At 35.7% G+C, this 17320-nt stretch overlaps 1 protein-coding gene across 3 annotated transcripts in view; it reads right to left on the bottom strand.

The window, feature by feature from the left end:
* Positions 1-17320, bottom strand: part of CADM2 (cell adhesion molecule 2) — a 1094949-nt gene that overhangs the window by 148278 nt on the left and 929351 nt on the right. For all 3 annotated transcript variants that reach the window (XM_033211599.1, XM_033211598.1, XM_033211597.1), the window contains one exon: positions 63-233. In XM_033211599.1, the coding sequence (XP_033067490.1) occupies positions 63-233 (171 nt within the window). The remainder of the gene's footprint in view (positions 1-62; positions 234-17320) is intronic.

Here is a 17320-nt window from a genome sequence, read left to right on the forward strand (position 1 = left end):
TTTAGATGCAGATGAAGAGATTTGCTGCAGAGATAAAGGAGGGGGAAGTAGTGTTTACTTACAGTGTATTTCTAGCACCTGCATGGCTACCTGAGGGGTGGCATTGAGGGATTCGTGATCTACTCTGCAGATGACCGCCACTCCATCATCACTCCGGTCCACTCGGAAGTCCAGTGTGCTGCTGACAGTGAATGTCTTGCGATTTGCATCCTCTTCTTTTAAATATTTTACATCTGAAAATAAAATATGAATTTTAAAACGTGACACCTTTCAAAATAAAACAGATTGCATTTATTCAAGATAATGGAAACACCTTCTCCCTATCTTTATCAATTTTTAAGAAGCAAATATTTGTGATTTTAACATTTAATCTATTTCAATTCAATTAAATAAAAATATACATACTTTAAAAATAAATTCTAAGGGTTAGATCCAGAAATACAATAAAAGGGTAGGGCGCAGCAATTTTATTTATTTGGTCTTAGGCTTACTTAGCTTATAATCCGTCACAAGACACTCTTACATACTCCATTAAAACAATGTATACCATCTTACAAAAGTAGTCTTTCTTTTCTCTTAGCTATAAGTTTTACTAAAACATAATCTTAATTTTCTGAGCCACAAGCACAATTGGGAAGGGTAAATTTACAACCATACGGTTATGCCTAAAAGAAAGCACAATGCATTTGAAATATAACTTTAATATGAACAACGTGAGGTGAACATAAATTGCTAAAGAATACTTAGGATGAGAAAGTTGTCATCTTTGGAAAGAAAAGGAGCACAGTCATCTGAATATTTTGAATACTTAAGTACAGTGAAATTTACATTGAGATGAATGCTCTTCACTTGGCTGAGGAACTTACTTCAGCATGAATAAGAGTACTTTCTACAAGATGTGAATTCATTTATCGATATTTAAACTTGCTGTGCATGATTTAGATCCATCGTTAAATGGTGCACTAAAGGATTATTTGTTCTCTGTGGAAAAGAAGTTTAATAATACTTTACTTAATTTGTAATTTCTCAAGTCTGAAGTAGCTGATAAGAAGAGGACGATTTTAAAGGTTTAGAAATCAAACTGATAGGATAAGGTTAAGGTATCATTATAACAACATCTTAAATGTAGTTGATAGAAAAATGTATTCAATTTTCTTATGCTTTCTGTCATGTTTTTTCATCATTCAGTATGAAATAAACTTTGATATTGTCAGGAAATAAGCCCTTTCACATAAAACATTTGATTTTAACACATATTAAGTAATTTATTTTAAAAACATTTTAAAATATATTAATAACAAAAATGAATAGATTCAGTTTCTCAATCTTTGTGCCTTATTCAAAGATTGGATTTGCATGTAATATTTGATTAATAGACATATGCATGGTTCACTATCACTTATTTCAGAAGTATGAATTTACCATATTGAGTGATTTTAAAGATAAATAAAATAACCATTAGTAAAAGATAAAATGGATAGACGTGATATGTCTTGTTCTTGAAAATGTGTTTATATTTGGGTTCACATATTAGGGGAAAATGACCTAATTGAGATTTTTACCTCAAAATGTTTTATGTATGTTAGGCAATTCTGAAGAGTAAGAAAATCTCCAACATTTAGAAAGGAGAACAGAAGCATGAAATCTCAATTCCATCTTTTAACTGAAAGTAAATCATGCAGGATACAGAATTCTATGCAGAATTTTTATAAATGTGTGTCCTATGAAATATCTCATTTCATTTTTACTAAAGTCATTTACTAAGATTTTGGCACTTGAAAATTAGGTACAATTCCATTAAAAAATATTAAATAAAGGACACAATGACCTTTCAGCCAAAATATGTCAGAACAATTCAGATGTATTTATGATTCTTTGCTTATATTTAAAATATTATAAGGTTCTTTTACTTTTCAGTTTCATAGATTTATACAAATATGTTGCCTCATTTTAACATTTATTTTCTTTTCTTATAACTCTATGCCCAATGTTTACTTGTTCCTAGCTCTAAGCAGTGTCAGAGTAAGAAAATATTGATCTCTTGACAAATGATTTTTATAATCATGCTACACAATATATGAGAAATTATTCCAAAGTATTACTGCTGGTTGTTTACTTTTCATAACAGCTGCACTTTAAGAACTCACACATCTGCTTCTTTTAGCTGTTTCCCTTACAAAAGTAGCATTTAATGTAATATTAATTGGACACATAAAATTTGATAGCAATTATATAAATCATAAAATTTTAATGAACTAATTCAAGTAAAATTTTAAAAAGTGTAAATTTGTTGATTTTAATATTGGCTAACGTGATAGATTTTAGGGTTACCAGAAGCCTTAAGATGAACAGAAAAAACATTGAAAAGAGCCAATCGTAGTATGTTTTCTCATATTTTAGGTTGACTTTCTTCCCCAAAGAAATGAATAGGAAAGATACTTAAAATGTATCTCTACTTTCCCGTTCTATATTTTTAAAATAACAATGCATTACACAGTTATAGAGTCAACAGAAATTTTCTTTACATTGCATAGTTTATTTGTTGATACCATGTGTATCCTTCTTTCAGGTTCTATTCATTTTCCTTTCTTTTGCATGACAGTTATATTACATGGTGATTAAGAATAGCTTCTCAAAATGCAACACACGTATGATCTTGTTAAAATGCAGATTCTCATTCAGTAGGTTAGGGTGTGGAGTCTGAGAGTCTGCTGCTGGCCCACAGACCATATTTTGAGGAGCAAGAGTATAGTGCAAACATTTGACACTGGAGACATAACTAAAGGTGGACTGGGAATGTTGGCACTTACTCTTCCCATCGTTTTCTCTTTTTCTCTCTCTCGTTATTTTTTAATTGTTCCTCTTCAAAAACTTCCACTGGACATAATACACACACACACACACACACACGCACACATATATATCTTCATTTTACATATTTCAAAATATGCACGTCCTATATATTATGTAATGTGTTAATGAAATGACCAGAAAACCTTGAGAACCAACAAGAAACAGAGGAACTTTCAGAATTTCTTTCATAATCCACTTATAATCCACTCCTCCTACTCTCTCTACTAGATCTTCTGGACATTTAAATAGTCAAAACGGTGGTCACTTTTGGTGAATCGGGTGGGAAACTGACTGGGAGAGAATATATTCGGGTTTTCTGGAGTTATGGAAATGCTCTACACCAAAAGGGGTGTGAGTTCATCTACTTTGTAATTTGTGTCAAAATTTTATAGTTAAGATTAGTTCATTTCAATGTGTGTAAATTTTCCCTCAAAAATCACAACTGTAGGCTGGGCGCAGTGGCTCACGCCTGTAATCCCAGCACTTTGGGAGGCCGAGACGGGCGGATCACGAGGTCAGGAGATCGAGACCATCCTGGCTAACACGGTGAAACCCCATCTCAACTAAAAATACAAAAAATTAGCCGGGCGTGGTGGCGGGCACCTGTAGTCCCAGCTACTTGGGAGGCTGAGGCAGGAGAATGGCGGGAACCCAGGAGCGGAGCTTGCAGTGAACCGAGATCGCGCCACTGCACTCCAGCCTAGGCGACAGAGGAAGACTCCATCTCAAAAATAATAATAATAATAATAATAACTGTAAGTTATAGTAATAATTACAATTGAGTGGAGAGTAATTAGAGGGATAGATGAAAAAAATGGCTGAATGTTGATACATTTAAAACTGGGTGATGGGCCGGGCGCAGTGGCTCAAGCCTGTAATCCCAGCACTTTGGGAGGCCGAGACGGGCGGATCACGAGGTCAGGAGATCAAGACCATCCTGGCGAACACGGTGAAACCCCGTCTCTACTAAAAAAATACAGAAAACTAGCCGGGCGAGGTGGCGGCGCCTGTAGTCCCAGCTACTCGGGAGGCTGAGGCAGGAGAATGGCGTAAACCCGGGAGGCGGAGCTTGCAGTGAGCTGAGATCCGGCCACTGCACTCCAGCCTGGGCGACAGAGCGAGACTCCGTCTCAAAAAAAAAAAAAAAAAAAAAAACTGGGTGATGGCATGCAGTGTCTCGTTCTATTACTGTGCTTACTTTGCATATGTCAGAAATTTTTCTATAATAAAATTTTTAAACATAGCAAAAGAAAAATTCCTCAAGTATAACTGTTAATGAAAATTAGTTGCCTGAACATTTCTTGGTAAAGTCTCAAGATAAAGGACTTTCTATTAGTTTTTATATTAATCTTTATAAAATTTAAATTGTAGAATAGCAATCTCCTTATATTCAGAAGATTAGATCTTTTGTCTTAGCAAGAACTAAGGTGAAAAGAGAAATAGCAAATGTAAGTTCGAGCACTGGAGTATCCAAAGTGAATAAGTTTAAATGCCTCAAGTTAGGTTAGCTGGGGAAAAAAATAAATAAATAAATAAATAAGCAGCCAAGATATTTGGGTTTTCTTACATCTAATTTTTTTCACAAAATATATTTCAAGAGATACGTTCATATCTGTCTTTCCTAGCTTTATAATATTAGGCCACCAGGCTCTATATCTAGTTTCTGGCCACTTTTAGACTGAAGTTTTGGAGAAAGAAAATCCTCTTAAGTGAAGTTCCTAGAGAAGTTGCCTTGTCTCCACAGTGATGCTAATATACTTTGAGTAGTATAATCTCAACTACTTTGGTTTATTTGCTTTCTCCACTTTTGCAGTTTTGGTGCTATTTATACAGACTGAAAAAGAACATATCTTCACTTTTTTTTTTTTTTTGAGACATAGTCTCATTCTGTCACCCAGGCTGGGGTACAGTGGCGTGATCTTGGCCCACTGCAACCTCCGTATCCTAGGTTCAAGCGATTCTGCTGCCTCAGCCTCCTGAGTAGCTGGGATTACAGGTGTGTGCCACAATGCCCAGCTAATTTTTGCATTTTTTGTAGAGATGGAATTCGCCACTTTGGTCAGGCTGGTCTCAAACTCCTGACATCAGGTGATCTGTCCGCCATGGCCTCCCAAAGTGCTGGGATGATAGGTGTGAGCCACCGCGCCCGCCAATACCTTCACTTTTATAATGAAATACTTTCCCCGAATCCTGAAATAGACCTCTTTATCAGCCACCTACCTAGACTAGGCCAGTTCTTTTTAATCCATTCCAAGTTAAATAGACCATACTGGGGACAAGGCAGGATTTAGAAACTGAAATTTCCATGCGTTCTCATCACTTGAAGATATCTCTTAGGAATTATGTAGGCTATTAAGTGACATTTCCTATTTGGGTCTTGAAATGAGCAAAACAGCATGGTCTTAGTGTGTCCCAAACAGTTATGCTTATATGGAACTGGAATTTACTATTATTTTCAGAAGTAGGGTTTTTAAAAGTGATTTTTGATGGATAACATGATAGTTTTGGGGGAGAAATCAAGGAATTTAGTCTGAATCCACATTATTGTTGTCAGTGGTCCTTTAGTGATTTTTTGCCATAGCCAGTGAGCTAGATTCATGACCTCATCTCATAGAGAACAGAAAATGTACGCATTACATGAGAGTTGGCTTTATTGTCAAAAATTAGGAGTGAATGAACTCAGTGGAGAACTGGACATGTGTAATTACTGCTTCACAGTTCTGCAAATCAAACTTCCGAAAACTAAATACAACTTCCCCATTCTTTCTTTCTTAACTGACCTAAAGTAACTATGTCTGGCTAACTCATTCAGTAACTTCAATGCATACTTTAAAGGTAATTTGTCTTAGAGGACATGTCAATACTTTTTTGTGTGTATCTTAAGGTTAAATGTTCAAAGATATTTTACAAAACACTTTTCTTTAATGTTCAAGCAAAGCTTTTCATTTTGTATTTGTTTTAAACTGTCTCTAGACCAAACATAGCAAGACTGTATTTTATACTGTGTAACTTTAAAGTCTAGTAACCACATTCATCTGCGCACTGAAAAAGACCTCAAACAAATTCTTGAGACAAATCTCATTCTTGCCTTTGAGCGCCCCTTCCTACAACTCCTGCCTGAAATAGGGTAGATTTTTTAAAGTCCTTATAATTTTCAACTTTTTTAAGGAAGTACTAGTCATAATCCTGGTTCTAAACTGACTCTTACAGGTATGGCCCCACCGTTAATTTGCAACATGGATAACCATTCCACTTAGCAAGGAATAGTACTGAAATTCAGCTCTTCTTAATAGATCTGAAAAGGTCAGATGAGAAAAATAATGTTTATGGAGGATTATTAAGAGGAGATACTTCATTTATCTAAATATCAAAGTCTGTTTTTCAGTTTACCCTGACACGTAAAATGTAAATGTTAAATGTTATTTCCCAGATCTACATTCAGAGGTGCTACAAGAACCAGGTATATCACCTGATTCGAACGAAGCCTCAGGGTGAGCTCTGTATTTGTCTACATTAGAATGTCCTTTCTCCTCAAATATATTTAAAATGATGTTTTATTGCATGTCCAAAATATAATAAAATGTGGCAGAAAATTATTTTTAAGTCTATTCAGTAGAATAAGCTTTAAGAAAATAAAAATATCTATGCATTTGAGCAATTTCTGTAGCAGCAGGAAAGTGAGACTTCTTTGAAACATCTATGATGATGCAATTTTCTGGTAATCAAACTATTTGTTTCATAAAGTCCTGCAGCATTCAGCACATGTAAGAATAAGCAACTGTCCCTCATCTACCTGTAGTGACATTGAATAAATGAATCACTTGCATCAGTAAAACATTGTGAAATGCTAAGTTTCTGAATATATTACAATATTTCTACGTACCATGTACTACCAGAGTTTTTAAAATGATTTTTCAATAAGTTACCTTGTATTCTGAGAATCACATCATTTAAAAATTAAAATTACCCATTCGGACGTTCACAAGGTTCAGTATAAATTATGTATTCATAAAATAAAGGTTAGATTAAATTTTTAACTTTGTTATTTTCGTTTTTACTATTTTTCTTTTCATTCTTTCTCTTCCTTCTGCTCCCTTTTCTTTCTTTCCTCTGCAGAAATTCCTAATTTTTATATGTCTCTATAGTTTTTACAGCCAGCATCTAAGACAGTATCTGAAACATCATAGATGCTTAATACGTATGTTTTCAATTCATTAAAATAATGGTTGCAATCAGCCAGGTAAAGCTTCTTTTCCTTCTAGTAAGTAGATTTGTTCCATGTCAATATGTATAATTTGGGGACAGTTGTCAGTCTTTAATTGATTGTCTTTGTAGTATATATCTTTTTAAATCCTCTCATCAGTTTCTGTATTGGAAGAGTACAAAATCTAGAGGGATATGACAAAATATCTGGAATTAGACAGACTGTTTTATTTTATTCAGATCTGTATTTGCTCTTTGTTTGCCAGTTCTGTCTTTGCTATTTTCCACAGCCATTGTAATTCTCACTGCAGACCACTGTAATTCTCACTGCAGACCACTGTAATTCTCACTGCAGACCACTGTAATTCTCACTGCAGACCATTGTAATTCTCACTGCAGACCATTGTAATTCTCACTGCAGACCAACTAGATTAGAGTCCCATTTATCGAACTTCCTCAAGTAGGCAGTTCAGGCATTTAACCATAGACAACAGGCGGAAGAAAGGAGATTGGCAATATCACTAAAGAGAAAAAAATTAAATGGAAAATTACCAAGTTAAAAATATACCTAGCTGTTAAATCTTTTCAATTCATACATATTTTTCCATATAAATTTTACAAGGAAAAGGGGAATAACATTACTAAACATTATCTATACTTACTTACAGGGAAAAATAAAATTATAAAATAATTACATCTCCTATAGAGGCAAAAAATAAAGACATTTTTTGAATATAAAATAAGAAAAATACAGATCTTATCTATGAAAAATTAGCAGGAAGTGAGAGACAAAAGGATATGTAAGCATAAAGAGAGGAATATTTTTTAAGGAGATAAATTAGAATAATTTACGAGTCAATATCGTGAAAATATATGAGTACGAAAAAGAAATTGGGGGCAACTCCTGAACATCATGCTAAATAAGTAGCTCTGCAGACTTTCTCTCCAGTTAAACAACCATAACTAGTGAAAACTATTTTAAAACACACATACATATTTCAGGTCTCTGAAAATTGTGCTAAGGGCGTATAGCAGATGAACAAATAATTATTTTAAAAAACTAGAACTCTTAGTAAGAACAGATAGAGTCTGTGGTATTTGAACCATGCCTCGCTCCCTAATTCAACCTCATCCCCAACTCTGCATGAGGAAAACCAGGTAGATGTACCCAAGGTGGAGATCCATGTTTCCCCAACCAAGGACTACGGTCCTTTCCAGAAGAGGCAGGCAGCCAGCATTTCTTATTTCACTCATTATTACTCTTGGTTGCAGAGCCAAAATTCCAGGTGGTGTGGCTGAAATGTTGGGGCTGTCTTCTTTCTCCCAGTCCCTGCTCATATGCCAAGAATAAAGGGACCCCAATAGCTCTCACTTTAGCTCACTCATAGAGGGGAAATTTCAATCCAGAAGAGACAAAACAAGAAGACCAGAAGCTACCACCATTTTGCCCAGGGAAGAAGCCAGCTATAACAGGGAAGTGTTTTTCTGAACCTCTATCTAAGGGAACCAAACATTTGGAACAGAGCTGGGGGAAGTTCAAAGTGGAGACTTTGGAGGAAAGCAAGTAAGAAAGCCCTTGTGTCTAGATGAGATAAGCACGCTAAACCACAGACCATCTAGTTTATAAAAGAAAACCAGAGAAAGAGACAACTAGCAAGGGCCTTCCTGTCATCACAGGTTAGAGAAAATCTCAAAGACTGGCCTCAAGAAAAAACAAAACAAAACAAAAAAACCCAGCAAAGGATTCTGGATTTAAATAGATCAAGCTATGGAACACCTTATGCACATAGCATTATTGAAAACAGTAGTGCAACCAGTTGGCAAACAATGAAGGGGAATTACTGGGTGTGATACTAACATAAGCAGAGAGCTTAACAGAGACGACAGGAAAGAAAGACATTCAGTGAGAGTCCTACTGAAGCCATTATCATCCTAGGGTGACTGTGCACGTGCCAAAGCCTGTGCTTCCTGAGGAATGACATCAGAGCCTTCACACTGCAATAGAAATAGCTCCCCCAAATCAATAAACAATAAGCCAACCAAAACAGGTACTTTTACAAAGGAACTCCAAAGAAACAAGGAACTCCTTTGACAATTGACTTTTCATCAAAACTGATAAAGGTCAGAAGGTAGTTGGGTAGCATATCCCAAGTGCTAAAAGAAGGAAAAAATGTCAAATAAGAACCTTACATCCAGTAAAATTATTTTTCAAAAATGAAGGTGAAATAAAATATTTTTCAGGTAAACAAAATCTAAGAGAAGTTATTAAAGCAGACCTGCCTTATAAGAAGTGTTAAAGAAAGTTGGGCTAAAGAAAGTGATCTCAGATAGTTAAACAACAACAACAACAAAGCACTAGTAAAGGTAATTTTATAATTAAAAAGAGGTTAAAATGGCATGTTTCTTCTCTTTTCTTCTCTTAAGTGATTAAAAAATAATAAGAAGAACAAAGATTCTTCAGGAAAACAAAATTAATGATATAAAACGATTATTTACCATTGTATTACAGGGTCTATAACATATGAAAACACAATCTATTTGACAATAACAGGACAACGGAAGTGGATAAAAGTAAGTTTTTATCCTGTTTCCTGAAAGTAGTCATTATATAAAAAGTCTTCCAAGGTAATCTTTCAAGAGAATAACTAATCTTACTTTTCCGTCACATTTTCCATCACAAAATCATAAGGAAATGATTTTAGGTGGTAACTTGAATTTGCAGGAAGAAATTAGGAGAATTAAAAACATATATAATATGTTTCATGTGACAAATTGTAGGTACTTGCTCTTCTTGCTTTACCCAGCTTCATTAAAGACATAACAGTATATGAAGTAGTAGTTGTAACCATGTATTGTTGTGTTTTTAACATATTAAAATGTAATATGTTTAACAACAATACTACAAAAATGGGAGAAAGAGCAAATAGCTTTATTGTAGTAACATTTCTATATCTTCTGAATTAGGTTATTATGAATCTGATTTAGATTCTGATAAGTTAAGATATATGATATGCCTGAGAGCATCTACTAAAAATATAATTCAAAAACAAAGTGAAAAATTGTTACAGGAATTAAAATGTTAAACTAGAAAATATTTACTTAATATAGCATAAAGTAGTAAAGAAGGAATATAAAACAAAAATGACATGAAACATAGAAGATAAATGTAAAATCATGGATGAAAATAAACCTATATCAATTATTATAATATCATACATGGAAATTAACCAATATTGGTTATAAGATTACATGTAAGTTGATTAAAAATTCAATCAAAAAGCAGAGATTATAAAACTGGATTTCTTAAATGATCAAAATATATGCTTTCTACAGGAGACACACTTCAGATTTGAAGATACAAATGGACTGAAAATAAAAGGATGAAAAAGAATATATGATACAAACAGCAAGCAAGAGAAAGTTAGAGTGACTATACTAATAAGCAGCCAAAGCAGATTTTAAAATAAAATATGTTATTAAAATAATGGAAATCATTTCAAAATGATAGAAAAGACCACCCATTAGAAAGATATAACAATTATAAATACATATACATCTACGTAAAGAGAGCACCTAAGGTATATGAAGCAGAAACCATTTAGCACAGCAATATTATTCTTAGGAATATATTCAAGAGAATTGAAAGCATATTTCTACACAAAACCTTGCACCTAAATTTTTATAGCAGAGTTTAAAATAATAGCCCCAAAGCATAAAAACTCAAATGTACATCAACTAATGAATGAATAAATAACATATGGAATATGCATACAATGATATATTATTTGGCAATTATAAAGAATAAAGTACTGATATATGCTACAACGCAGATGATATTAGTTTGTGCTAAGCTAATCACAAAAAACACATATTACATATTTTTGTAGATGAAATGTCCACAGTAGGCAAATTTATACAGACAGAAAGTAGATTTGTGGTTACTTAGAGTTGGGGTGGAGACAGTTGGGGGAAAGTTGGGAGTTATCATTAATAGGTTTCTTGTAGAATCATAAAAGTTTAAAATTGATCGTGGTGAGTGTTTCATAGTTCTGTGAATTTATTTAAAAACTGTTAAATTGTATACTTTACATGAATTTGATGACATGAATTATATCTAAATAATGTTGCTATCTGAAAATAAATAAACAGAGCTAACAACATGTTTGGCTTCAATTTGGGAGGTATACAAATAACACTTTAAATTTAGAATTATTGATTGAAGAGAAAAATGTGACGGAAAGTAAGATTGGTTATTCTCTTGGAAGATTACCTTGGAAGACTTTTTATATAATGACTACTTTCAGGAAACAGAGCATTTTGTTTCCAAACTAGTAAATAAAATAGTAGACAGTGAATGCACTTGAACTTCATGGTTCAACTGTAACCTATACTATAACATAAGTAAAATAATCTATCTCAATCAACTTTCCATTACCAACACAAATGGAAGGTAATTTACCAACTCATTTAGATACTGCTGGCCGGGCGCGGTGGCTCAAGCCTGTAATCTCAGCACTTTGGGAGGCCGAGACGGGCGGATCACGAGGTCAAGAGATCAAGACCATCCTGGCTAACACGGTGAAACTCCGTCTCTACTAAAAACTACAAAAAACTAGCCAGGCGAGGTGGCGGGCGCCTGTAGTCCCAGCTACTCGGGAGGCTGAGGCAGGAGAATGGCGGGAACCCGGGAGGCGGAGCTTGCAGTGAGCTGAGATCCGGCCACTGCGCTCCAGCCTGGGCAACAGAGCAAGACTCCATCTCAAAAAAATAAATAAATAAATAGATAGATACTGCTACACTAAGATGTCAATTTGATCATATTGTGAAAAACTGGATCCAATGTCTTTTTATGTTTGTTTGTTTTTGTTTTGTTTTGTTTTTTGAGATGGAGTTCTGCTCTTGTCACCCAGGCTGGAGTCCAATGGCACCATCTTGGCTCACTGCAACCACCTTGGCTCACTGCAGGTTCAAGCAATTCTTCTGCGTCAGCCTCCCCAGTAGCTGGGTTTACAGGTGTGCACCACCACGTCCAGCTAATTATTGTATTTTTCATAGACACAGGGTAATCAAATAATTAATGCGTTAATTTTAGTAAAATATGATTCATAAATTTTGTAAAATATCTTATGCATTCAAAGACGGTCATTAGCCAAAGGTAATGGGAAAAGCTACCTTCTCCCACTATGTGCCACAAGGATCATGAAGTGAATTTCCATGAAAAATCCAAAGTTAAAGAATGAAAGACGTATTTTTCCTCGCATATGAAGAAGCCATAAAGGATTTTTTTGAAATAACCTGAAGAAAACTTGAGCAGTAACTAAGTTTCTCCATCACCAGATGAGAGCTATAGAGCTAGCAAATTTGAATATTTTTGTTATTATAATGTCAGGATTACTCATGGGCTTCTGAGTGCTAGATGATTAAGGTATGCACTTGCTTTAACCCTTAAATTAAATACATTGATTAACAACATTAATTAAACACAAGTTTAAAAAGAAACAATTTATTTGGTCAATTTCTTGACACTATGTGAAATCCAGTAAAAAAAAAAAAAAGTTTTCACGTGTCTCATGATATACATACCGAAACTTTCTTTTCCATTCCAACAATGTATAAGAATTCGTAACAACACTAAATTCCCGTAACTAAGCATATGATCTTGCGTAGATGAAAATTTCTCATATACAAAACTAAAGCATGATTCATAAAACTAAAATATAATGGTAATACGGCTGAGTGTGGTGGCTCACACCTGTAATCTCAGCACTCTGGAAAGCCAAGGTGGGTAGATCACCTGAGGTCAGGAGTTAAAGACCAGCCTGGTCAAAATGGCAAAACCCTGTCTCTACTAATATTACAAAAAGTAGACAGGCGTGTTGGCACACACCTGTAATCCTAGCTACTCGGGAGGCAGAGGTTGCAGTGAGCCAAGACTGTGCCACTGCACTCCAACCTGGGCGACAGAGTGAGCCTCCATCTCAAAACAAACAAACAAACTATATATATATATAATACAATAAATGAATTGGATTTTGTGAAGCAGTACAAACATTTCGGAAAGTTGGCAAGGTCTTTAAAAAGTTAAATATATGGCTACCATTTAATTCAGCCAGTCAGCTTCTAGGCATTTGCCTAAGAAAAATGAAAACATATGGGCACACAAAATTTTACCCACAAATGTTCACAGTAGCTTTATTATAACATCTGCAAACTACAAACAACCCGAATGTCCGTTACTAGGTAAACGAGTAAATAACTGTGGTGTATATATCCATGAAATACAATACTACTCAGCAAGAAAACAGAAAAGAAACTGTACGTGCGACATGAATGAGTCTCAAAATATTTATGTTGAGACTCAAAAAAAGAAAGACACGTACAGACTCTATAATTCTATTTATGCAAACTGGCAGAAAATGTAAACTGATCTATTGTATCATAAAGCAGAACAATGGTTTCCTGGGAATGAGGTAGAGGGTGGGCAGAGAAGGTACAGGGAAGATGTTAGAAAGGATATAAATAAACTTTTGGGGATAATAAATACATTTTTTATCTTGTTTGTGGTGATGATTTCACTACTATAGACATTTGTCAAAACTCAATAAATTACAAAATTTAAATATCTATAGATTGATTTTTGTCAATTATATCTTAATAAACTTATTTTTAAAATAAATATGAAAAAGTAAAGACTCTCCACGATTTCTGGTGAATATTCTTTCTCCTCTACCACTCATATACACATGGAACAATCATTAAATATCCTTCTACAGAGTGACTTACGTATCTCCTAGCATTGCCTGGAAAGTCTTAAGGCAGTGCATTTAACACCATTGAGAAAACTTCAAGTTATGTGCACACACACACACAGATATACATATCTACAGGTAAATGTGATTCATTTTTTTTTTTCTCACGTTATATAGTGCCCAGCATGTTCTGGAGGAAATGGCAAGGCCACTTTCAAAGCAGTAAGTGTAAATAAAGGAACATAAAAATAATAGGTCTTTAAATGTTGAGGTTGAGGCTGGGCACAGTGGCTCATGCCTGTAATCCCAGCACTTTGTGATGTTAAAAAAAATAAATGGCATATACTATCAGTTTAAATAGTGATATTTTAAATTCATTCTTATTATACATGATGCAGGGACTTTAATCTCAGGGGACACAAATCTCTTCCTCTTCTTTTATACTTAATTTCAAAGAGTTTGTGATCTCTGGTTTACATGTTAATATTTTACTCATTCAAATTAAGGTTTTATACAACTGATGTTAAACGAGTCCTTAGGACAAAACCAGTTTTGCAACACCAAATAAAGTAAATAAATATATAATCTACCATTTATCAAGTAGTTTCCACAAAGCTTAATCCAAAAAAAAAAAAAAAAGTAAAATAAGCAAGCAAGAAATAAAGAAATAAAAAATAGAGTTATGTGGCCAGAGAATATTACTAAGATGTAGGTTACAGCAATTATTGTTGTAATTCTCAAACATTAAAATGCTAAAGTACATCCCGATTCCATAGTACAGAATGCCCCTCCAAGAAAGAACTCATAAGCTACACAGAATGTTAAAAGTCATTTTCTAAGCTTAGTACTTTAGGATGTCCCTTCCTTTCTTTCCTAAATACCTATTAATGCTTTGCTTATTAGGCTCTAATCCCATGGGTTCTGAAACTTTATTGATAATAAGGACCAGTATAGATATATGAGAAATAGTAGAATTTTTAGGCCTGACAACCAGGAATTCTGACTTAGTAAGTCTACTTTAAAACCAGGAATCTGCATTTTGTAAAGTACCACCTGAGGTGATTCTAATCTAAGCGGTCTAAAGGCCACTTTTTGAGAAACACAGCATTTAGAAATTCACTCTTCTCCAGCTGCCGATGTATTATTTACTAAGCAGCTTACAGTAAAAGTATGCTGTATTTTGCTAACTTGAAAATTAGAAGCTGCACTATCTTTGATTGACATTAAAATGTATGGCAAGGACTTACTCACACAAGGAAACATAGCTAATGTCAATTCGAGCTTGATGGTCAAACATTTTGAAACACATGGTATATAATAAGTAAATCATGCTTATAGAATAATGGCAATGCCATTAGATACTGGCAAACTTCAGTGACCCACTACAGAGTCCAGCTTTCGTGGATACACAGCATGATTCTCGGGGCAGGGAGCACATGTGGAGAGAAGTTCTGTTTGAAGCACACTGCACACATAATGAGAAATGGCTATTTTAAAAGGCTAAAATTTACAGAATGCCAGACCTTTATATAGTCAAAATCTCTTTCCTCATTATAAATCACTTAACTTCAGAAAGCTACTGTAAGCATAACCTTTTAAATTCTGCGTAATTATAATTACTTCAACCTCAAACTTTTTTCTCTTTGTGGCAAGGTCTTACTGTGTCACCCAGGTTAGAATGCAGTGATGCTATCATGGCTCTCTGCAACCTCAAATTTCCAGATTCAAATGATCTTCCAACCTCAGCCTCCCGAGCAGCTGAGACTAATGTGCCACCACACCCAACTAATTTTTAAATTTTTTGTAGAGAGGAGATCTCATTATTTTGTCCAGGTTGGTGTCCAAGCCTTGGGTTCAATTGATCCTCCTGCCTCAGCATCGCAAAGTGCTGGGATTACAGGCATGAGCCACTGTGCCCAGCCTCAACCTCGACATTTTAAAGAATGAACTGTATTAGTCCATTCTCACACTGCTAATAAAGACACCCCCAAGGCTGAGTAATTTATAAAGAAAAAGAGATTTAATGGACTCACAGTTTCACACGGCTGGGGAGGCCTCACAGAAAGCAAAGGAGGAGCAAAGGCTGGGGAGGCCTCATGGCAGAAAGCAAAGGCGGAGCAAAGGCATGTCTTCCATGGCAGCAGGCAAGAGAGCATGTTCAGGGGAATTGCCCCTTGTATAACCATCAGATCTCATGAGACTTATTCACTATTACGAGAGCAGCATGGAAAAACTTCCCCTATGATTCATTTACCTCCTACTGGGTCCCTCCCATAACACGTGGGAATTATGGGAGCTACAATTCAAGATGAGATTTGGATGGAGACACAGATTGTCCCCACATTTCAAAACCAATCATGCCTTCCCAACAGTCCCCCAAAGTCTTAATTCATTTCAGTATTAACTCAAAAGTCCACAGTCTAAAGTCTCAAGACAAGGCTAGTCCCTTCTGCCTATAAGCCTATAAAATCAAATGCAAGTTAGTTACTTCTTAGATACAACGAGGATATAGTTATTGGGTAAATATTCTTGTTCCAAATGGGAGAAATTGGCCAAAATGAAGGATCTACAGGCCCTGTGCAATTTCACAATCCAGCGGGGCAGCCAAATCTTACAGCTCTGAAATGATCTCCTTTGACTCTATGTCTCACATCCGGGTCACACTGATGCAAGAGGTGGGCTCCTACGTCCAGGTCACACTGATGTGAGAAGTGGGCTTCCATGGCCTGGGGCAGCTGCATTCCCATGGCTATGTAGGGTACAGCCCCCCTGCCAGCTGCATTCACAGCTGGCATTGAGTGTTTGCAGCTATTCCAGGTACAGGCTTCAAGCTGTCAGTGGATCTACCATTCTTGGGGCTGGAGGACAGTGGCCCTCTTCTCACAGCTCCACTAGGCAGTGCCTCAGTTGGGACTCTCTGTAGGGGTTATGACCCCAATTTTCCTTCCACATTGCCTTAGCAAAGGTTCTCCATTAGGGCCCTTCCTCTGCAGCAAACTTCTGCTTTAACATCCAGGCATTTCCATGCATCCTCTGAAATTTAGGCAGAGGTTCCAGAACCTCAATTCTTGACTTTTGTGCACCCACAAGCTCAACACCATGGTTAAGCCACTAAGACTTGGGTCTTACACCCTCTGAAGCTGCAGCCTGAGCTGTATGTAGGCCCCTTTTAGCCATAGCTGGAGCTGAAGCAGCTGGGATGCAAGGCACCATGTCCAGAGGCTGCACACAGCAGAAGTCCCTGGACTTGGCCCAGGAAACCATTTTTCCCTTCTAGGCCTCTGGGCCTGTGAAGGGAGGGGCTGCCCTGAAGGTCTCTTACATGCCCTGGAGATATTTTCCTCATTGTTTTGGAGATTAACATTTGGTTCTTCATTACTTATGCAAATTTTTGCAGCCCACTTGAATTTCTCCCCAGAAAATGGGGTTTTCTTTTCTACTGCATCATCAGCCTGCAAATTTTCCCAATTTTTATGCTCTGCTTTCTCTTGAATGTTTTACCACTCAGAAATTTC

This window comes from Trachypithecus francoisi, unplaced genomic scaffold, assembly GCF_009764315.1.
Source record: "Trachypithecus francoisi isolate TF-2019V2 unplaced genomic scaffold, Tfra_2.0 Lachesis_group0, whole genome shotgun sequence".
NCBI lineage: Eukaryota > Metazoa > Chordata > Mammalia > Primates > Cercopithecidae > Trachypithecus > Trachypithecus francoisi.